Source organism: Populus alba, chromosome 5 (assembly GCF_005239225.2).
Source record: "Populus alba chromosome 5, ASM523922v2, whole genome shotgun sequence".
Taxonomy (NCBI): Eukaryota; Viridiplantae; Streptophyta; class Magnoliopsida; order Malpighiales; family Salicaceae; genus Populus; species Populus alba.
Window position 1 is genome coordinate 2,828,063 of NC_133288.1, and position 22,928 is coordinate 2,850,990.

The 22,928-nt window shown below is 32.6% G+C and overlaps 3 protein-coding genes across 4 annotated transcripts; 2 read left to right on the top strand and 1 right to left on the bottom strand.

Moving 5' to 3' along the window:
- Window positions 1-4,439: 4,439 nt before the first annotated feature.
- LOC118051353 (probable E3 ubiquitin-protein ligase LUL4) lies at window positions 4,440-10,935 on the bottom strand. 2 transcript variants are annotated; one of them, XM_035061959.2, is made up of 4 exons: window positions 10,206-10,935; window positions 5,649-6,168; window positions 4,862-4,954; window positions 4,440-4,747 (listed from the first exon to the last, which is right to left on the bottom strand). In XM_035061959.2, the coding sequence occupies exons 1-4, from the start codon at window positions 10,868-10,870 to the stop codon at window positions 4,700-4,702; spliced, it is 1,326 nt and encodes a 441-aa protein (XP_034917850.1). In that variant the 5' UTR covers window positions 10,871-10,935; the 3' UTR covers window positions 4,440-4,699. The 2 variants fall into 2 exon arrangements, with proteins under 2 accessions (XP_034917850.1, XP_034917852.1); XM_035061961.2 differs by having other exon boundaries at window positions 4,852-4,954.
- Window positions 10,936-14,812: 3,877 nt separating this feature from the next.
- On the top strand, window positions 14,813-18,583 carry LOC118051351 (uncharacterized). The gene is made up of 4 exons (XM_035061957.2): window positions 14,813-15,039; window positions 15,998-16,215; window positions 16,932-17,031; window positions 18,060-18,583. The coding sequence occupies exons 2-4, from the start codon at window positions 16,033-16,035 to the stop codon at window positions 18,314-18,316; spliced, it is 540 nt and encodes a 179-aa protein (XP_034917848.1). The 5' UTR covers window positions 14,813-15,039; window positions 15,998-16,032; the 3' UTR covers window positions 18,317-18,583.
- Window positions 18,584-19,607: 1,024 nt separating this feature from the next.
- On the top strand, window positions 19,608-22,415 carry LOC118051349 (probable serine/threonine-protein kinase PBL7). Its single transcript, XM_035061956.2, has 6 exons — window positions 19,608-20,252; window positions 20,447-20,691; window positions 20,999-21,378; window positions 21,710-21,842; window positions 21,989-22,078; window positions 22,170-22,415. The coding sequence occupies exons 1-6, from the start codon at window positions 19,952-19,954 to the stop codon at window positions 22,335-22,337; spliced, it is 1,317 nt and encodes a 438-aa protein (XP_034917847.1). The 5' UTR covers window positions 19,608-19,951; the 3' UTR covers window positions 22,338-22,415.
- The last annotated feature ends 513 nt before the right edge of the window (window positions 22,416-22,928 follow it).

The following is a 22,928-nucleotide window of genomic DNA, read 5'->3' on the forward strand; positions in this document are numbered from 1 at the left end:
TGTACGGACGGTGACAGAAAGTGACCACAGTACACATCCCCAGAAATATCTAGCCTCGCACGTATTCTCTGCTTTATAGGCTGTGATGGTGTTGGGTTACAAAATTGGCTTTTTCCTGCCCAATCTTTTGACTGATCGAACTCTTTTCATCAAGTTTTTAAGCATGGGTCCAATTACTTATGAAATCACTGTGTTTTAAGCTTATCTTCTTTATTTGTTTCCAAACCTTGGGCCTTGAGAGAGTCAATTGCTAGGGATACGATACTAGTTTAAGTATCCATCACCTATAACAAACCATAGTAATCTCTCCTTGTAGGGTTTTAAAACTAAATTGTAGACAAAAAGTGGTGTTTTCTATTAGTAATCACTCACTCGTCCAGCCAACTACTAGTCAAAATGCCATAAATTTTAGAATCATTAAAGACTTACTTAATCGTTAATTTTTGAGTCTTGAGAAATTAATCGAAATGTACATAAACTAACCTCAACATCCACGATTACAAAAATAAAATTGTATTGCAGTGGTTTAAACCATAATTATCAAATTTAATTAGTAGGTAAATCTTATCACTTGTTTATATAGAACCTAACTTATTACATATCAAGTTTTTTATTGAAATTGTTTAAAAATTAATCTAATCAAACATAGATGATATGATGAGTGAATTCACACTGCAGTTGATCTTGCCAAACCAAAATGAAACTAGATAAAAAGTAAGTGTTTACTATATATAAGTACAGGGGAGCAGATGTTCAGGTGAGGAGATGAGGAAGAAGGCCGGAAGTTCACAGGGAATCATAAAATTCTATTTTTCTAGAACATTATGCAACAGATTATGCAGCTAGGCAGCCTGGACCTAACTCACACTTCATCATGTGCTTGCTTGTGCTCAGTATATGCAGTCAACCCAGCAGGTCATGTGACGAAAAGAATATTACAACTCTTAAATTCCTGATGACATTATTACTCATTCCTTCTTCCTAGCTTCCTCTTCTCATGTATATTAAAATTTGGATTCTTCAAGATCATTGCAACTTATTCTTCTTGATTTGAAACTAGTTGTTTTAGATCATACTGATCTTTTATATCAATGAAGGCCTGCCTTGTTTTTTTTTTTTTTTTTTTTAAATCTATACTTGAATAAATTTGCAATTTATCTAAAAAAAAACACAAACCTTCTTGCATGATCTATTTATATCGGGTAGTGGTAGTTTTAACGATAGTACGAATCTTTTGGGTATATATTTTTTATAAAAACATATTTATTGTTTTTTTTTATTTACGCGAGGTAACCGGGCCAACTTGCGTATACCTTAACTAATCTCCACGGATCTTGAAGTTAACGATCAGGTAAGTTTATAGTTGTCATTAATATTAACAACTACAAAATTCGAACCTAAAACCACAAGAGAAGCGAACCCTTTAATTCTAAGTTATATTTATGATTTTAATTTGATTAATTGAGTTTCTATGGATTTGGTTCGTTTCCCAGACGTCTACACAAGCAAAGATAACCAATCATTTATTTTTAAATAATAGATGGAATTTTTTGTATTTTTTTATGAAAATTTTAATTATTTTATAAAATTAATTTCTCCTTCATCAGCAGAAGCTCCTTATTATTTGTAAATTTTCTGATATTTAGATTAAAAGCAAAGACATGCGAATTTCCAAATCTCTACTGTATTAAATCATGTTCCTGATGGGCTTGTCTTATCATTTACAGGGACAAGCACGAACAGCAATGAGAGACACTATTGAAGCCTTTGTTTAAGGTAAGGCCATAAATAATTTGCATGAACTTATTGGTAAAATAAGGAAGAGCAACTTGTAGTAAAGTGCCACCTCCATAATTTCAACACCTGTAGATATTGTAAATCTATCTAGAATATTATAAAATTGATGAAAGATATGTTAACGTAGGTGTGAGGAGGATAGCGACATGTGTGCACGCTTCATTACAGGACAGGAGTGCTGCGAAGATTTGACGATCTGCAGTAGGGTCTTTGTCTTCTTCAGCAGATATAGAGGTACAGTACATCAGGCACGGACACTGTCTGGCTTTCCCTGTAGACTTGACATGCTCTGTTCTGGGTGCCATGCATCAAGATTTTCTCTCTCAAAATTCACCGCCATTATAAATATTTTACAAAATCAAATAGATCTTTTATGTATTTTTCGTGTTATTTTGTCATTAAAGCGCTTGATAACACTGTTTATAACACGGATACAAGAACTGTATAAAAAAAGGAAAAGTTACAAAAAAGATAAGAAATCGGTAAAAGTCCGATCTGAGTAATGACTGGATCCCACTCTTTTCAGATAATTGTTGAAATCTGAAAAAGATGCAACAGAAAAGAAAAGAAAGAATATCGACATAGATTCTGTTCAAGCACAGATGAAGATTGTTTGCCATCACTTTTTCCTTCATATGGTGGTTTCAGAGGATTGCGCCGTGAAGCAATCATGCAACTGCGCCAGGGACCTGTTGAAGAAGAAGGTACATCAGGCATGTATTTACTTGAGACCAGGGAGAGGAACAATACATGTGCGATTCATGACATGAGATTTGCCACCCAGTGTAGATTCTAACTCTCTGGATAAAGTTTTTCGTCGTTGATTCTCCCTTTTACCACACTCCACAATGCAGAGAGCGGAATATAATAATTATTATTTTTAAAAAAAAATTATTTAAAAATATATTAAAATAATATATATTTTTTATTTTTAAAAAATTATTTTTATATCAACAAATAAAAACGATTAAAATATATAAAAAATAATTATATATATATATAAATTACTTTAAAAAAAAATATTATTTGAAACGGAATTAGAAACAGCCTCAAAATACTTTTGTAAATCGAAGTTATATATTAGATTAGTGAATAAAGTTATTTTGTTTATCAACATAAAAGTAAACTAAACAAAAGATGTTTAGTAAAAACATAACTAATGACAAATATATTTTCAACATAAAAATAAAAAAACACATATTGAAACTTGAAATTGATATAAAATAAAAACAATCCTAGCATGCATGTTAATAATAAAATTAAATATGCTTAAATTAAAACAAAAATAATGCTTACTCGTTGAACCACTTTAAATTAATAAATTTTTTGTTATTGTAGATGGTAAATAAGAATTAATTTACATTATTATAAACTTTTGATTCCTCACTATATATTAAGAATTAAATCTAAAAAGCACTAAGGGTTTTTTGATATTAATTTCTCATTTATCTATTTTTAAAAAAAATTATATTAATTAAAACATTAAAATAAGATGAGGAAAAGTGTGTAAAAATATAAAAAATTCAAGTTAGAAATTATTATTTCACCCCTTACAGTGAATTCTAAAAACTAAAAGTTTAAAGAATTAATAAAAATTAATTTCTACCATTATCAAACTTACAAGAGGAAGAGTGTGTAAAAATATAAAAAACTAAAGTTAGAAACTATTGTTTCACCCGCGTTTTATAGTAAATTCTAAAAACTAAAAAGTTTAAAAAATTAATAAAAATTAGTAACTATCATTGTCAACCTTGCATTTGTAGCCACCATAAATTAATAATTAAATTTAGAAAACTTAAGGATTTTTTAAGTAGAAAAACTAAAGGTTATTTGAGATTAATTTTTCATTCATCTATAATTTGTTTAAATCATATTAATTAAAACAAATTTACAATAACTTTCACCTCATATGATAACTGGTATAACAAATATTTCAATGTTTATCTATTTATATAATTCTTGATTTATTTAGATAAATTTATGTGTTAATTTTTCAATTTATAATAAAAAAAATTATTGTTAATATTAGGCTGACTGAAAATCAAAGCTTATCCCAAGCTCGGTCTAGAATACTAACCATTATGATTGCACCAGAAATAATCTAATAAAAGATTGATTGTTCAGTGGAGATTAATGGACAATATTACGTGGTCAGGCCATTCTATATTAGAAATAAAGAAGGGCGTGAGCTTTTTTGTAAGCTCTATTTTATTTCAATGTAAAAACTTAACAATAAATTTATTGTTTTAATAATATTAAAAAAATATATCTATTCAAGTCAAGATCACAAGCAAAGTTTAAAGTTTTTTATTTTTTTTCTATCTTAAATCTATTTTACATCAATATATATCCAATATAAAATAAACAAAAATACCGTTTATTTATTCCTTACCAAGCTTATTTCTGTACTTGTATCTTAAATTTCATTTTTCTTTTTTTTATATTATAACATCTATTTGAAAATTACTATTCGTATATAAATTTTTTATTTGATCTTTTATTCAAATCTTCAAATAATCATGGATATTAATTTTCTTTTTTAATGGTAGGGGTAAATTATATGATCAATCGATAATAAATCTCATCTCTAAGTGAAAAAGAGTACAGTAATTACCAGAAAAGAATTATCTTTTTTGTAAAAGTAAATATAATACAATCTTTATTATTATTATTTTTTATTTTAGAATGAAATACAATACAAGCACTATAAAAGAATAAGAAAAAAACACATCAAGATGATGCCCTTTTCTTTATTAGAAAATGCACCCAGTTTATACAGAAAAAAGAAGAAAAAAAACTACCTCAACCTTTCATGTGTAAAGATAATTGTCATCCCAAGCCACAGAGAGACGCTAGAGCAGGACTTGAGCGCAGACCAGTGCTTCAAGTCATCATAAACTTTTCAGGCAACCCTCGCCCGATGGTCTACTGGTTCTTTATTCAGGATGAGCTATAAGCAAACAGGAAAGAATGTAAGGCAAAAGGAAAATTGCTATTGAAGAAATAGCCTCTCAGGAAATCTTGCGTGAATTGAAAAGGGTTAAGAACTCGTACAATTATTAACCTTGATCTCCATAAGTTCCTGTATGGGTTGGCGACATATCGGACACCTATCTGATCGACACCTCAACTCCTCGGCGCATCCGCTGCACAAGCACTGCCAGAGAAGATAGCGGTTACTCATTTAATTCAGTAAGAAATGCAAAAAGCGTGGAACATGGTAAACATATGTGATTCTAAGTGCAGATGATTGTAGTTAAGACCATGTATCGTCCAGCACTGATTCAGGGTTGATTCAGGGCCTAACTAACAAGATCCACTGAAAGAGCAACAAGGATGTTATTGCAAAGAGATATCTTTCAAGAAACTGTTGAATTGCTGGGATTATTTAATCTACCAAGCATGTTCCCTAAGAATTCACAAAATTCAAATTCATTATTCTAGCTGAAGCGCTTTAAGATATAAACTAGTTTCTCAAGATTATGCTTTGCAATATTTGCCTGCACCAAGACCATTAGAATGGTCTTAACTATCTAAACCTGCATTAGTTGCGTGTACCGATGCCATTAGAATGGTCAACAAATCTAAACCTCTTAATTGCTTCAACCCTTGAGCCAATTTATTTGAATTCGCCAATGGCACGAGGACATCTTGATGAATCTGAAAGTTTGCACATCAAGAAGGCAAACTAGCGATGTTTTCATGTCAGAATTGATACAACCACAAACCCTATGATACCAGATGGAACATGACTCAATGCAAGACCGGTTGTTATTAATAAAAGTCCATGATTAGTTAATATAAAGAAAAATCAAGATAAAATATATACAGATAAAGGTCAGCATTCTCACCATATGTCGACAAGGTAAAACGGCAGTATCCTTAGGCTCAGTCATGCAAATAATGCATTCTTTTCCGGAATCAGTCTCCCCATCAACACCAGCACCATCAGAATTGGCGATGCCAAAGATCTCTCGCAACTCGTAACGAATCCCATCAATCCATAAGATTTGTTTGGCTACTTTTACTTGAAAATGGCCTTCGTTATTTTTCACCAAGACAGCTTCAGTTATTTGTGCATGAGTAGACATGGTTGGCAAAGGCTTGTCAAGCTCTTGACTCGTAGATGTAGAGAGAGAAGGTGAGGATGCTTCAGCAAAGATAACAAGCGGAAATATATCTTCATCAGGCGAGGGCTTTGATAGCTGATCCAATTCAAAAAAGCCTAGGTCAATGCCGGTTCCTGATGGCTGTGAGAATATTTGGCCCGCTCCTTTCTCAAAGGGGATTTTCCTTGGCGTATAGATTTCAGGGTAAACTGGTACAAATGTACAATTGTCTCCTTTCTTTGCAAAATAAAATATGGTGATGCTGTCATTGAAAAGAAAAGAAAAATTGTCACGTGTATGAAGGAATAATTGGTCCTACGCTGGATTCATATAATTTAGAAAAAACAAGAGAAACAACATATCTGCAAATCCAAACCAGTAAAGAACATCTTACTAACCAAAGCACCTCGCAAAAGGCCCACATGGCAACTCTTTGAAGCTCCAATATTTTTCAAACAATTACCATAACCATTCAAAACAAGTTTACTCTCAAACTCTACAAGACAGCCAAAAATGAATGCACATTCCAAAGGTTGCAGCATATTGTATAACCAAAAATCAGATCAACATTGCTAATGGCCCTAAACCAAAAATTTCAAATGGAACTTTATCTCGTAGAGTCACTTATATTTGGTCAAATAGCAGCCTACACCAATAGAACTTGGATGAAGACTTTAGGGCTTTAGATCAAACAAAGCAACTAAAGAACAAGAAAGCTAAACATCAATTAATAGCAAGTTACATTGTCTGAAATTTGAAAGTTACGAAGATCGTAAGAAGCAAACTACCATGATTTACTCAAAATCTTAAAACAGATATTAACTAGCTCAAAATGAAAATTTTCAAAGGAGAAAACCACAAGTCTCATCCACACCATCAAGAAAACTGCTGCTCCTCCATCAACTCCTCCAATCCCCTGCTAGAATTGTATCTTACAGGGGTGCAAAACTGTATTCAACCACCCTCAAAGTTCAGATTTATTTTTGGAAACCAGATTGTTGCTTCAAGATGGATCCTACAAAACCTAAACATTAAATGGTGAAATACCCAAACACTTTATCGTACTTGGACCAGGGGAACTTCTCTTACTGTCAAGTCCTTCAAATCCCCAACTAGAGTTGACTAGTACTTGAAGACACAGATCTGTATTTGAGCTCTCTCAGAATGGTGATCCACCTTTTGCAAATTAAAGATGTTGCTTCAATTTGGATTCCATGAAAAATTTAACATCAGGCATCACTTAAACTAATCCTAAATGGAAACAAAATATTTACTGGAAGTTATTTCATAAACCACATTGTTACAGACGCTATTCCAGCCAAAACCATCCACAATAGTAATCTCAATACAATTTCAACCCCATTCACAGTATAGCTTGCAGGCTCACAATCATCCATCCAACCATTGCCGAAAGTATATTAACATGACCAGCATGTCACTTCCATCATATAATCAATACAAGCTCTATCACTACTAACAAGAATTGTCGCCAAATAGCCTCTACACCAACCACAGCCGATTAAATCAATGAGAAAGAAAGAACTGCCATCAGCAATAATTAAAATCAAACTAGATTCTATCCATAAATCTAAAACCAAAATCCAAATAATTAAATAACTACATATGGCAGAAAATAATCGGAATTATTATAAGTAGCTTCAAAACCAAATAATTACTTTTCCATGTGCTAATTAACTTACTAGTTAATGAAATCAGTTGATGCTATCCTAAGATATTTAAGGATTAATAAACTTGGCAGTGAAACTAAAAGTCTCATGTAAAATTGCCCTTGAGCATGACCTTTTGCTTTCCATAGCAGTCAGAAGATGAGGAAAATGACATGTTATCTAATGGGCAATGGAATTGCCCATGTGCAATCTTATATGACAATTGGCATTGCATTGATATAACCAGCAGTCCCCAGCACACATATTGAATTCCAACCGTTGATCCTATCAAAAGCCATCTTAGCCAATCCAAAATCTGAAACCTTAGTCATTGTTTAGGAGCCTGTTTCAAACCATAACTGACTTGACATGCTTACAAACTTTCTTTTCTTTCCCTTTAACAGTAAACCCCTCAGGTTATTCCATGTGGATCTCTTGTCAAGGTCATCATTTAGGAAAGTTGTTTTTATGTCCATTTAATGTATTTTTAACTTGTCAATAACTGCAACGACTATTAATGCATGTATGGAAATTATTCTTAACACACAAGTATGAATCAAAATAGTCCACAACTTTTTGCTGTTTAAAACCTTTGACAACAAGTCTTGTTTTGTGTTAGTGATGCAGGAAGAAAAAGACAAGATAGCCAACACAGTTAAAGGTTAGTTGTCTGGTTTGAATATCCAGAAAAAAGAATAAACTCTTTATAAAATTATCAAAATATTCAAGTTTTTTTTTTTTATATATATATATAGTAGTAACAGCCCTTTAAATACAAGCAAAACCCTAAGTAAAATAAACCCTTGCCCTTAAAAATAACTAAATCGTAGCCATCCAAATTACCACCATAAATATTATGTAAATAAACTATTAAAAGAAAAACCCTAATTATATGAAAGTCAGTGTAGTTCGAGCTCTTGCATCATTCTCCATGGGTTGCAAGAAACTCGTCCTTGAGTTGAAACCATTCTTGCCTCAATAGTAAGGATAAGGGTGGCCGATTAAAAAACACCAACACTTTTCCAGCTTCAAATACATATCATCAGTGAATATTAGTTTTATTTCATGTTTAGCATGACAAACTTGTACTTGCAATTCATTCCCTTCCAATTCTTATCTTGGATGATAAATTGTATATTACATCTTTGTATTATTAACATGCGTAACCAATATATAATCTCTATAGAAGCTTTTTTCAAACTTGTATCATTCACGTAATCAAAAAGATCATCATAGTTTAAACCTATGAATTCTTTTTCTGAAGCAACTACAACGGTGCAATCTTTACGTTCAGTTTCTAGTTTTTCATGGTTGTTGTTACTCTTGTCACCGTTCTCCTCATCAACCTCATCATCACAACAAACATCATAGATTGGTGAAGAATCCTAATCCATACTTATCTCATCATGGATTGGTAAAGAACTCCAATCCATAACTTCCTTTGTCTCAATAAATAGTGCTTGGTGCTCTTTGACTCTCTTCCTCCATTGAATTGGAGCGTTTTTTCCTCTTTTAATCAATCTCACACCATATGATTCCTGGCTCTAGCATGATGAAAAGAGTCTTGATTCTTATGACTACCTTCTAGTATGTCTAAGGGGTTGTGGCCACCTTCCAAAGTCTCATTTATGGCTTCCACTCTAATTTCAAGCATGGTTAATACTTCTTGCTTGGGTTGGTTTTGATTGAACCTAGGAACTCTTGATTGCTTGGCTGCCATCACCAAAACTAGGATCGATTTTGATCTGATAACGATTCATGTAGGAAGAAAAAGATAAAAGGTAGCTAACATATCCAAAGGCTGGTTGTCTGGGCTGAAAAACCAGAAAAAGAGAACAAATTCTTTATAAAATTATCAAAATTTCAAAGTAGTTTATATATATATATATATATATATATATATATAGTAACAGCAGCCTTTTAAATACTAACAAAACTATAAGTAAAATAAATCATTTCCCTTAAAAATAACTAAATCTTAGCCATCCAAACTACCATCATAAATATTACATAAATAAACTATTAAGAGAAAACCCTCCCTAATATGAAAGCTACTGCAGTTCTAACCACTTCTTCAATTTGTCAATGGTTCTTAGCTTTCATATTCCTCTTGAAACTTTATAAGTCATGAGAACTCTCCTGATGTATATAATATTTCAAAGATCTTGCTCAAGAGATATTAACTTAGATAAAATATGTTACTCTTACCATTATCATGATCCTCTATTCTTTTCAAATTATGTAAACCTTTTCAATTGCAAACCCCCACCGAAATTGAATCACTGATCTTCCCAAAGCAGGTTTTATACACTAAGGCACTTACAGAATTGTTTCAATTCAATTTACCACAAAATTCACATTTATAATCCAGGAAAGTAGAATTTCCAAACGTCCCTACACCAAACAACATAAATTCTTAATCTTTCCAGTACCAATTCCTTCCAACCTACAAAAACTTTTTCCTATCAATCATAAATAACTCAAATTCACACTAACAATCACAAACAACAAAACCCCATTAACAAATTCCACATTAAAAACAAGACTTTAAAATCCCAACCAGATACTAAAATCACAAAACAAACACTAGCATCATTACAAAAGTAAAAAAGAAAGATTATCTGAATAGTACCTGCCATCAACATCAGCATCAAAAGTGAAGGAAACCAAGTGAGAATCCAAATTATTCTCATCCGCGAAAACTTTAATACTAGACTTATTCACATTCACAGCATTCTTGATTGTCTTCGCTTGATTATACTCCACATGACGCCGCGGCTGCACCAGTCCCGAATTATGATGTCTCACCTGTGTTGATGGTTGCAGTGGCGGTCCCATGAAACCAGCTTGATGATAATGATATGACCCCCATCCATTATTATTGAAAGGAGGAGGAGGAGGAGGAGGAGGAGGAGGGTGATGGTAACTATAAGAACCGTAAGCAGAACTTGTGGGAATCATAGGAGTACTGTATGGTGCATTCGCTGCAAAATAATAACTTTGTGGCTGTTGTAGAGGCGGTGTCGGTGGATGTGGAGGTGGCGCTAACGGTGATGATGATGGTGGTGGTATAGTACTTGTTAAGGAATTATTACTACAAGGTATTGAACTGTTTTGTGGGTAGAGGTTATTAGTATTGTTGGTGTTAGAGAAAGAGGGAGGTTGGTGAATTGGGGTGGTGGTGGTGGTGGTGGAGGAGGAGGAGGAAGGTAGAGAAGGGTGTTGTGGGTTTTGACGATGGTGGAGGTGGTTGTTTTGGCGGTGGTTTCTTCTGTTTCTGCTGGAAGCGGAACCCATCTTTGAACTGGAACTTGTTTTGTTCAAAGTTGTCTAAGGAGACATTTGCTTTGGTTTTGGTATGCTTTTCCAAGGCATATGCATATATGACGAAACTAGATGGGACCACAATATTATTTTTTTTTTGTTTCTGGAAGAAAAATTAATAATAATAATAATAATAACAATTAATAAATGCTCTTTCAAACATCCTAACGGATTATTGGGATAATCCAAGTTGATAAAAAAAAAATTTAAATGAAATAAAAATAATTTTAAAAAAGATTAATGGTTCAACCAAGTAGGTGGGTTAACCCAAATTTTTAACTAAATTAATAGAGTTTTTTTTTTTTTAATCATAACTACTTTAATTCGAGTTTCATAATTATAAATAATAAATCAATGTTGGTTTAGGTTAATCAATTGGATTAGCATTATTTTCTTTGATTTGACTCTCATAAGGGGCTAGAGGAAATTTTGGTTGATTTTGACGGGGATATAGTATAGGTTAGTGGAATCAATTAAATTTACTCATGAATTTTTATTATATATTTTTTTTTGGATGTTGGTGCTCTCATTCCATGATTTTTTATTTTCACTCTACTTTTATTATAAATCACATTGATAGATTACATTCTTATTTTTTATATAAAATTTTAGAGTTTTTTTTTTTACATAATAAAATGGTATTGAAAGTTGTTTTTTAATTATTAAAATCAAATTTTATTTCAAAGAAAAAAAATAAAAATTAAAGTTCTTAAAATTATAAATAAATATTTTATTATCGGATAATATTTTATCAATACCATCATTTGTTAAAAAAAAAAAGACTTATATTTAGGGGTATTTTGATCTATCTAAATAATTAAAATAGATCATAGAGTAGGAATAACAAATCAGGGTGATTATATAATAAAAGATTGCAACTAGGGTTTTTGTCTCTTTTGCTTTATATCCACATTTCCCAGCCACTAGATGGAATCTCCCTACCCCACCGGTGAAGATTGATGATTTCAGCATCTTCTTTTTTGATTTGTTAGATAAACTATCATCAGCCAGCCGCTTTTGTTTATTGCCATCATTCTCCTTTTGGTAAAATAGTCTTCTACTTTTGGTAATTAGTCTTCTCCTAGATGGTTCGTAGGTGTTAGGTGTTAGGTGCTGGATCGGATTTAAAAAAATATATATATACAAAAAAGAAAGATGATTGTATTGCTAATAATTTTTTTTTTTAGTAAAAAAATTAAACTGAGGTTAACTAGATGTGATCTGATTAACTTGATGTATTTGAAGATAATTTAGATGACAAGTAAAAATATAATTTGATTAGTAAAAATTTAAAAAAATAATATTGAAATTACAACATATTGAATCGATCCGGATCAACCTAGATTAATTTGTCAAATTCTTAACCTGAATCATGACATTATGATAACTTTGTAGAAAACAAAAAAAAAATTATATTGAAGGATAAAATTGAAAAAAAAATAAAAAAAATGAGTTAACCTTCCAAATTCATTATCCTAGTCATGAGATCGGGATAACCTTATAGAAAGTACACAAAAAACATGACTTGAATCAACTCAAGTTAATCTACCAAACTTGTTACCAAGAAAAATTGAAAACAAAAAATATCAATTAAAAAAAACAAAAAAAAAACTCAAGTCAACTGAATTGACCCGCTAAATCTGTGGTCTGAGCCATAAGATTGAGATAATCTTATAAAAAACAAATGAAAACAAGTTATAAAACTTAATTCTCAATCAACTAAATGTTGAAGGATGAAATTGAAAAAAAAAATCAATTGAACATACAAAAAAAACTCAAGTTTATCGAATTAACTCACTAAACTCGTGATACTAGTTATGAAACTGAGCTAATCACATAAAAGCAAATCACAGCAAATTATAAAATTCAATCTCCAATAAATTGAAATTAAGAGAAAATATAAATTTAGGAAAAAAAACCAAAGGAACAAAAAACTATTGAAATAGTGGCTTGTGAGGTATTGCACAGTAAAAATACTATATCTTTTAGTTTATATTATTGCATTGTCTCGTGCTACACCACGAGTCGTAGTAAAATTTTGTTTGAGCGGAAAAAAATGTTTAAGCATTGGAAACATGTCTTCTAAAAAAAAAATTTATTTTAACCATGAATTGAATGATATTTTGATCTAATATTAAGATGGAAAAACATTTGATCCATATTTGTTAACTAGAGTTGAACTATGAAATTTACGAGGCTAATTTTGAAAAAAATATTGAAAAGTTTAATTATGAATTAACTCAATGTTAAATGATTATATTAGTGAAAACAATATTTGATTAAAAAAACATAGTGCAGGCATGTCACTGGATTCAATAATTTTTTTATTCTAGATATTATTTTTTCATTTAATCACATGACAATAAAGCACATAATAAAAAAAATATAAAATAGAAAAAACATCAAATAAAAACAAAAGAAAAACAAATAATATAACGGATGCTGCGAATCAACCCATCAAACTACTACCCCGACAATAGACTCAATGGGTTCAATGATTTATTTTGTTAATTATTTAAAATCATATACACACACACAGCACTACCAACCCAGCTTGGTCTATCTTATTTTTTTTTCTAATTTCTTGAAAGGGCATACCATTTTTTTTTTTAAAAAAAACATATAATATGTCACTTGCTTTCTGTAATTTTTTAAAGAATCAGGGGTTTGGTTTTTTCAATTTAAAATCTATCTTGATCCAAAATACTTAAAAACCATCATAAACACTTTAATTAACATATCTATGACCATTAAAAACATCTCAGATAGTTTAACTGTGGTTAGATCTGTTTTCTCGGGCAAAGAGAAGAGAAAAAAATCACCTAAGTTAAACTATCGTTATGAAATGGAACTCATTAACCAGCATAACAGGAAATACAGGTATAGAAGGAATATAATCATAACAAGAAATACAATCTTGCTTGGATGATAAAACAAAAACGAATAAACATCTCTTCTCTATCTTTATTGTTGGCATTTTTTTTATCTTGAAACAATTATTGAGCCCCGTCTTAATGTTCAAACTGTTCGTATCTCCTCTCTCTATCTCAATATAATCTATCCTTTTTTTTTTTTTTTTTTTTCATGTGGGTTTATTTAAAAATATAATTGCAGTTTTTTTTTGTGCTGAAATGTATCAAAATAATATTTTTTTTAAATTATTTTAAATATTAATATATTAAAATGATTCAAAATATATAAAAAATTAATTTTTAACAAAAAAAATAATTAATTTGTTTTAGAAATACAGGTACAATTATATTTCAAACGCTTTTTAAAACCTTCACCGTGAAATAATTTCAAGGAAAAATATAAAGTTAGCCTTTTGATTACCGCATTAAAATATGTAAATTGAATTAGCATAATTCCTCGGTTTAATCTTCCCTTTCAAAATTATAACAAATGTTTTCATTAAAAAAATGTCAAATAATATATAAAATAATATTATTTTGATTAAAAAAATACGCATCCTAAATGAAAACTGTTAACAGATATAGAAGAAGGCACTTAGCCAAAATTATTAGTTGGGTTAACTTGGGTATATTTTAATTAATTAAAATAATATTATTTTAAATTTTTTAAATAAATCAAAATTATTTTATTTAAAAAAAAAAAATCAACTCAAATTTTTATATGATTAGTTAGTACTAGTACCAATAACCTTGAAAAAATATATATTTTAATAATTTTTTAAGTAAAAAATCATTTGAAAAATATTTTTTAAAAGCTTTTATAATACCAAATAAAAGGATAATAATGAAATCCAACCTAACTCGTGACTTATAACTTGAATTACTCAGATCAACTTGGATATATCCTAATTAATTGAAATAATATCATATTGTTTTTTAAGTTAAATCAAAGTTGTTCTAATTTTCCTTCGTTTTTTTTTAAAAAAATCAGCTCAAATTTTTACATGGATAGATTCCAGGCAGACTTTTCGTGGACACCCGCCTCGGGTTAGATCGAGTCGGCCAGTCCGAGTTTAATAATTGTGCTCTTCCTCGTCAACGACATGTCTCCCCCTTCAACTCCCTCTCCCTCTCCCTCTCTCCCTCTCTCTAAGGAGCTACCTAATTGAATTGCAAAGACAGAGACAAGAATAGAAAGGCTGAGGCCAATCCATCTTCCATCAAAACAAGGTAACTTAAACTCAAAAACCCTTTTTTTCTTGTTTTCATTTCATTAGTATTTGCATATTTCCTGATCAATGTAAAGATTTAAACTTTGCTATAAAAGTGAGCGAAACACAGAAACCCAGTTGCTGTTATCATCATCTGCATCCATTTCAATCTGCCTTTTGTTTTCTGAAGCCAAATTTTGCTGTCTAACTAGCAATTGAATTCAATGTGAAAGGATACGTGGGGATAAAATTAGATTATTGCTCATGGTTTCAAATTGTGGGTTTTGCTAGATATATAGTGTGTTTTGCAATTAGATTGAAATTCCATTTGGTGGATTTTAGTTTGTTGTAATACAAAACAACATATTAAACTGTAAAGTAGGAAACTTTAACATAGAAAAAAGCATAAATTTGCAATTTTTAAGGAAGTAGTAGTTTGAGTTCTAACTTGTAATCTGGCAGCATTGTTAACTAAATGTGATTTTTATTCTGCAATGAAGTTGTTGTGTGTTGTTCTGTCATATAGAACAATGTGTTTTGCGTGGAGTGTGTATTTGAACTCCGAAGTTACATTTTGGTTATTTTTATGAGAACGGACTTCTCTTTTAGTGATGGTCGGTGATTAAGATACTGTTTTGTAAAGTGTGGTGCAGCATTATCTGAATTTTATGCTTAATAATCTGGCACAAAGTTTTTTTAGGAATTTTCTTGTCATATATTTAGTTTCATTTGTTTCCTTTACATAGTTTGAATAATCTATTTATTTATTAGTTGATGATCTTATAATATTATTTTTTAATGAAGAATGAAATAAGATGTGAGATTACAACATAATACAAGTTTAATGTTTAGATAAGAACACGAATGTGAGTGTGTAGGTAAAGGAGTGAGAAGATGAATAAACAAACACCTTATGTTAGAATCATACTAGTTTTGTAATATGTTTTTGGTTTGTTTGTGATTTTTGTGTTTTGTAGCTGGTTAGGATTTTGAAGAATCAGACGCAGGTAAAATGGGAGATATTGAGGAGAGTGTGAAGCAAGAGAAGAAAGTGGTATTTGTAACCGTAGGAACAACATTGTTTGATGCTCTTGTGAGAACAGTGGATACCAAGGAAGTTAAACAAGAGTTATTAAGAAAAGGATATACCCACCTTGTTATTCAAATAGGTCGAGGATCCTACACTCCTGCCAAGGTATTCTTTTTTATGTAGTCCATTCCCTTTTCACTCATGTCATTTTCCCTTCTTGGTGTGATAAGATGTTGAGTTTGGTTTCCTAAGGATGGACAAAGGCTAGAGATATCTTGTCTTAAATAAGTTAGATAATTGCCTCCGATCTAAATTCTTATGTAGGCAGCTCTTCTATCCGTGATATAATGCATCTTTCTATCCTTGAGATAATGCATTTATAATGTCAAGGATCATAATTGAAATTTACATGGGATTTGTGTTAAAAGTAAAATACATATCTACGGCCCTTATTACGTGCTTTGAAACTTGTTAAAAATCATGTCAGGTCTGTTTGTTTCTGTGTTTCAAAAGCGTTTTTGAAAAAAATTGAAATTTTTTTATTTACTTCAAATTAATATGTTTTTAGTGTTTTCAAATTATTTTGATGTGCTGATGTCAAAAATGATTTTTAAAAAATAAAAAAACATCATTGACATGTATTTTGGCATGAAAATTATTTGAAAAGCAACCGTAACCACACTGCCAAACAATCACAAAAGGTTCTAGAAAAGCAATTAATCCTTTAGTGAAGTCTTATATTTTGGATATTTTTTATTCTTAGTAGGTTTGATTTTGGGGGAATATTGGATCTTTCTTTTTTCACTCGATTCCTTCCTTGGACAAATTACTCTTTGATTCGTGCTTCCATCACATTTCATATGAGTTCCTTCTAATCGCAGAGTGAAGGAAAAGATGGATCTCTGGCTGTTGATTACTTCACTTTTTCACCAAGCATTGCAGACCATCTGAGATCAGCATCTCTTGTCATCAGCCATGCAGGTAAGATATTATTTATCTTTTAATGTTCATTAATATTCTGTGAACGTCAGGTTTATATTCCACTTTGTTACAACTATACAATTCACGCCTAAGATCACACAAACTATCATATTTTAGCATGACAGAAAATGTTTGTAAGCTGTACCTTTTCTTATTAATTGAGAATTATCTGAAACAGAAAAATGTTGGTGGGGTCCAGGATCAGTTATGGTACACAGCGACATAGGCCCAGAATTGAAAGTATTGGTTGAACTAAGGTTTCCATGAGTAAGCATGGGGAAATATCATTGTCAGTACCTATCTGGAGAAAAACCACAAATTCATTATTAGAAGCAAGGTTATTTTGCGCCCCTTCACATTTTCTATAAAGGATAATCATTATCATGGAAGGTTTAGTTATTTAAAACGAGGAAGATACCTTGTGCTCCGTATACTTGTTTTATAGCCCCTCAGGATTTGAATTCCTGCGCTTTTGTGTCCAAAAAAATGATAAACTTGTCAAAGTCATTTTACTGCTTCATTCTCCTTGTCTGTAATGATGCAGACCATTGAGAAATTTATCAATACAACACGGTTCATGACATAATTCAGGTTCTCTATTATTTGATAATTGTAGCCTATCATGTGCCTGCGAGTATTTAGGAGAGTGCGTAACTTCTACAAATTAAATTATAAATTTACTTAGTCGGTTGCTGAAGATCAATTGGTACTTTTCAGCTTAACTATTATCTGGTAATTGTGGTGCTGTACTGCAGCTATTTCATATATATTTTTTATTTATCAAAAAGGTTGAGAGAATCTGTACTTTTTACATGAAAAAAAGGAAGAGGGGGAGGAGATGGAAGCGAAATCTTTTTAGTTGGTCAAGCTATGCATGCCTTGATATGCAATGATGTTATAATTTAGTGAAAGCTGTCTCAAGTTAAAAGCTGTGATATGAAAATATCTGATAACCATGTGCTACCACAGTAACAGGCACTTAATTTGGATGCTGGAGTGGTCATTAACTAGCTCTGTCTGTTGTGCAGGGTCAGGGAGCATATTTGAAACTTTGCGGCTTGGTAAACCTCTAATTGTTGTGGTTAATGAAGATTTGATGGACAATCATCAAAGTGAACTTGCAGAAGAACTAGCAGAGAGGAAGCATTTATACTGTGCTCATCCTCAAACGCTTCATCAGACAATGTCTGATATGAATATTGAGTCCCTCCTTCCATACCCGCCAGGTGATGCCACAGCAGTTGCCAAGCTTATAAACAAGTTTCTAGGTTTCCCAGATGATTGACGATTCTGTAAATTTTTTTTATAACTGAATTAGATAATTGTATGTATGCACATGCCAGCAGAAGCATTGCCAGACTGTGGAGCTGCCTGATTTGGCAAGGCATAAAACATTGTTGTTGGCCATGTCTAGCTAGCTGTCCAACAAAAATTGGAATAGATCCAGCTGATTTTACTTACAATTCATTGCACTTATATTTAGTTTCATGACACAATGTAAAACATTTTTGTTGAATGGAATGGTGAACATTTGGAAATTGATGTGGCTATTTATTGGAAGAGTTGGAATAGTTACGGTACAAAGATTTTGCGTGGCGATTCGGTACTTGTTGATGATCAGGTTACCAACCTAAGGTTCCATTCAGCAAACTCTTAACAGATATTTTTTGCAAGCAGCTGACAGTATCATTGATCAATGACACAGCTCTTGATGTAAAAAGAAGAATATGATACTGGATCTGAATTTCATTTCTGATAGAGGTAACATGAGATGGCACTGTAGTATAGTAGGAAGTAGTAACTCCTTTGCATTATTTGTACACGGTCCCTACGTGAATTCATTTCTTTTTCAAGACCAAACACTTCCAGTCTTGTACTAAATTGTGATTGCGAAATGACCTGTGTGACTTGCAGATGAGCACTCACATCTGTTTTATTAAAGGGTCCCTGTTTTTGAAACCGGAGACAAAAAGGGACAAAGGCACAACCCATGCAGATAGTGATATACTGCTAGAGATCGGGTGGGGTGGGGTGGGAGGGGAGGGGAGGGGAGGTCTTGCTGTTTTCTTGATGCCCAGTAGGGATGGAGGAGAAATCTTTTAGGTAAAAGGAGAAAAGAAGAAATCCTAATGGCCTAACCCTCTATAGGAGTAAAAAAATGAGCTGGGCTCTGGCAAGGCAAATTGATTTGTTTTTAGTAACTGAGAGTGTCCACGTCAGCTTATTTGTATCTCGTTTAATAGATAATGTAATTTGAGCTTCATTGAACACTAATCTTCACGTGTAACACGAGACCATGGGGCACTTCTGGTTTCCCTGGATCCTATGCAACAGTTGAGTTTATGATCACAATTCTTGGAATAATCCTATATGACAATTTCAACCCAGATCAAAATTTTGACCCGTGCGGTCATTTAGCAATTAGCCCTTTGGAAATTAATTGCATGCCAAGGGTCATGACAAATTTTGGCTCTGCCATTGCTCAAGAAAGCAGCAAAATCAACTCCAATTAGGTATAGAAGCCATTTTCTTTTTGTCTACAGTCATAAATGCTCCCACCCATGAGGACTTGAGAGGACCGAATGTTTGAAGTCACTCTGTAAATATACATAGACTGAGCAAATGATATGATTTGAGTACAGAAGTAAAAATGGTGCAAAAGGTTCTAATCTTTTCTGCTACAATGACAATGACCACTCCTTAGAAAAAACAGGAGAAAAGACGAAGGAAGTACACAAAACACTTACATTACCCACGAGCAAGAGAGAGAGAAATAGAGTGGAGTTTTCTGACAGCATAGGCAATGTGACATCTCCGAGGAAGGGAGAATTCATCCTCTTTTATACTTTCTTGCACCTCACATTATCATTCCCATCTCTCTATCTCTCACAGTCATTTTTCTTCCTTGCTCTATGTGCTCATGGAACCTAGCACCACTGATGAACCTGCAATGTCACATGGAAACCATATCAATAAGCATCATAACTTGCAATCTCAAATCCATGATCACCATCATGGCATTGGCACCCTCTCTTCCACCTCTATTCTTATAATCATCGTATCATCCATTTCTGTTGTTGTAGTTCTCACTATCTTTCTGATTATTGCAATGCTTAGAAGATTCAAATATTCCAAAGACGGAGGCAACTGCAGAGACTTTAGCAGTTGCAACACTAGCAAGTTCATTGCTCATACCACCATAAGATTCACTCCAAGCCCAGGTAATTGTCCCATGTCAAAGTTCTTGTGATCTTTATTCATTTCTCAATCTAAAAAGAATTGTGTTTGTAATGTAAATTTTCAACATCTAATTCAAAACCAGTGTATTTAGATCCAATCATCTGAAATTTTAAATTACATAATCCATGCAAATTTTTACTGGTGTGAAAATTTACTGTCTTTGGGATTATATCAGATGTCAAGGGCGGATGTCTGTATGGAAGCAATATGGGCCATAAGCCCCCAGGCAAATACAAAGGAGTCCAGGTTTTCACATACAAGGAGCTTGAAATCGCCACAAACAAATTCAGTGAATCAAATGTGACAGGGAATGAAGGGCATGGAGTGGTGTATAGAGGTACCCTAAGTGATGGAACTGTGGCAGCAATTAAGATGCTCCATAGAGCAGGGAAGCAAGGAGAGCGTGCATTCAGGATAGAGGCAAGTGACTTCTTTTAAGAGCTTTTTGCCCCATTAGGCCCCTCTTCTTGATTTGTTATTTTCCTGGTTCCTAGTCTCTATATTGCTATAGAAGTTTAATAGCCTAAGAGGCTTAAAGTCAACCTCAAATACTCAAAGGGGATTGCATTGTCAATGATAGATATTTAAGTGAAATGTTGCTTGTTGAATTTGAAATACATGCATAAATATTTCTATCTGTCAAGGCACCTACTCTTTTGTATTGAATGCTAAGAAACCTTACACACGGGTGTGAGACGTTGTTTCATTTTCTATCTCCATATTGCAGGTGGATTTGCTAAGCAGGTTGCACTCACCATACTTGGTGGAGCTACTTGGTTATTGTGCTGACCGGAACCACAGGCTCCTAGTATTTGAATTTATGCCTAACGGGACTCTTCAACAACATCTCCATCACAAGCAATATCGACCGTTGGATTGGGGGACACGATTGAGAATTGCCCTTGATTGTGCTAGGGCCCTGGAGTTCCTTCATGAGCTCACAATCCCAGCAGTAATCCATCGTGACTTCAAGTGTAGTAACATTTTACTAGACCAAAATTTTCGGGCTAAGGTTTCAGATTTCGGATCGGCTAAGATGGGCTCGGAAAGGATCAATGCTCGGAATTCGATGTGTTTGCTGAGTACCACTGGTTATCTAGCACCAGAGTGAGTGATCCATCCTCTATCCTGCATCTCATTTTTAGTGAGCAAACCATATCAATGCAATGTCAGCTGTCATACAAAAATGCGTACGGGCAATGGAATTGCCCATTAGGCAGCATGTCATTTTCTTCATCTTCTGACTGTTAAAGGACAATTTTACTGTAAAATTTTTACATGAGACCGTTAGTTTCGCTGCCAGGTTTATCGATCCTTAAATATCTTGGGATAGTATCAAATTATTGCATCAACTAGTAAGTTAATCAGCACGTGTAAAAGTAATTATTTGGTTCTGAAGCTACTCAGATCAATGCTGATCATTTTCTGCCATATTTAGGTATGCTTCAACAGGTAAGCTCACCACAAAATCAGATGTATACAGCTATGGAGTTGTTCTTTTACAGCTCTTAACTGGCCGTAAACCTGTTGATACCAAGCAGCCCTCTGGTGAACATGTCCTTGTCTCCTGGGTTAGTGTGCCACTCCATCACTCCATTGTCAAAATATCTACTAGCTAGAATATGTTTTTAATTCATACCATAAACTGTGAGAGCTAACTAGTAAGGAGGTTGTTAGCTACAAACCCTTGACCTCCTGTGATTCTATGAATTCGCAGGCTCTTCCAAGGCTAACCAACAGAGATAAGGTAGTGGAGATGGTTGATCCAGCCATGCAAGACCAGTATTCAAAGAAGGACTTGATCCAGGTTACCTTTCAGTTCTATACTATTACATCTGGATGTATCCTTAAACCTAAAATTTCCAACTAAATTTGTGCACTATGTTGCCTTTTCACAGGTGGCTGCTATTGCAGCTGTGTGTGTGCAACTAGAAGCAGATTATAGGCCTCTCATGACAGATGTTGTGCAGTCTCTAATCCCTCTGGTCAAGAACCTCTCTTCTGTATCTTCCTCTTGTTCCTCTAGATTTATGAATCAGATGCTATGCAGTCCAAGGCCTATGTAGATTTTGTTGTAATAAAGATTGATAATAAAAGACACTGTTACCAGCTTGTGTCAAAAATCAAAGCTAGGAATTTGGAAATTGATATTTTGTTAGGCATTTTGAAGTCACCAAGAGGCATGTAGTGTGGTGCCAATCACCTTGCAAAGCAGTTAAGAGCAAGTTAAGGTTCAAAAGAATTTATCCTACATTTCGATTATAATCTCATATGCATGTCCATCATTCTCTATGCAGTAAACTACGTTGCATGATCATGATACACCATAGTTGATATTAAACATTGTTAAATATATTCCAGTCTAGTGGATCGATCTAGTAATCCATCAATTCAGAGTCTGATTTGAATCAAGTTTCATTTCAAATCAATTTAAAAATTGACTTGGTCAAATCTAGATGATTTAGTTAGTCAATCTGTAATCTAGTTAATTTGATCAAACTCATATAATATTTAATCCAATAAATTATAAAAAGTTTTATTTTTTAAATTTTTATCTAAAAAATCATTATTTTAATTTCTTTAATTTTTTTCCAGTTTTTTAATAAATTCGGTTTGACCCAGCAAATAAGCAATTTAAAACTTGAGAGGAGTAATTA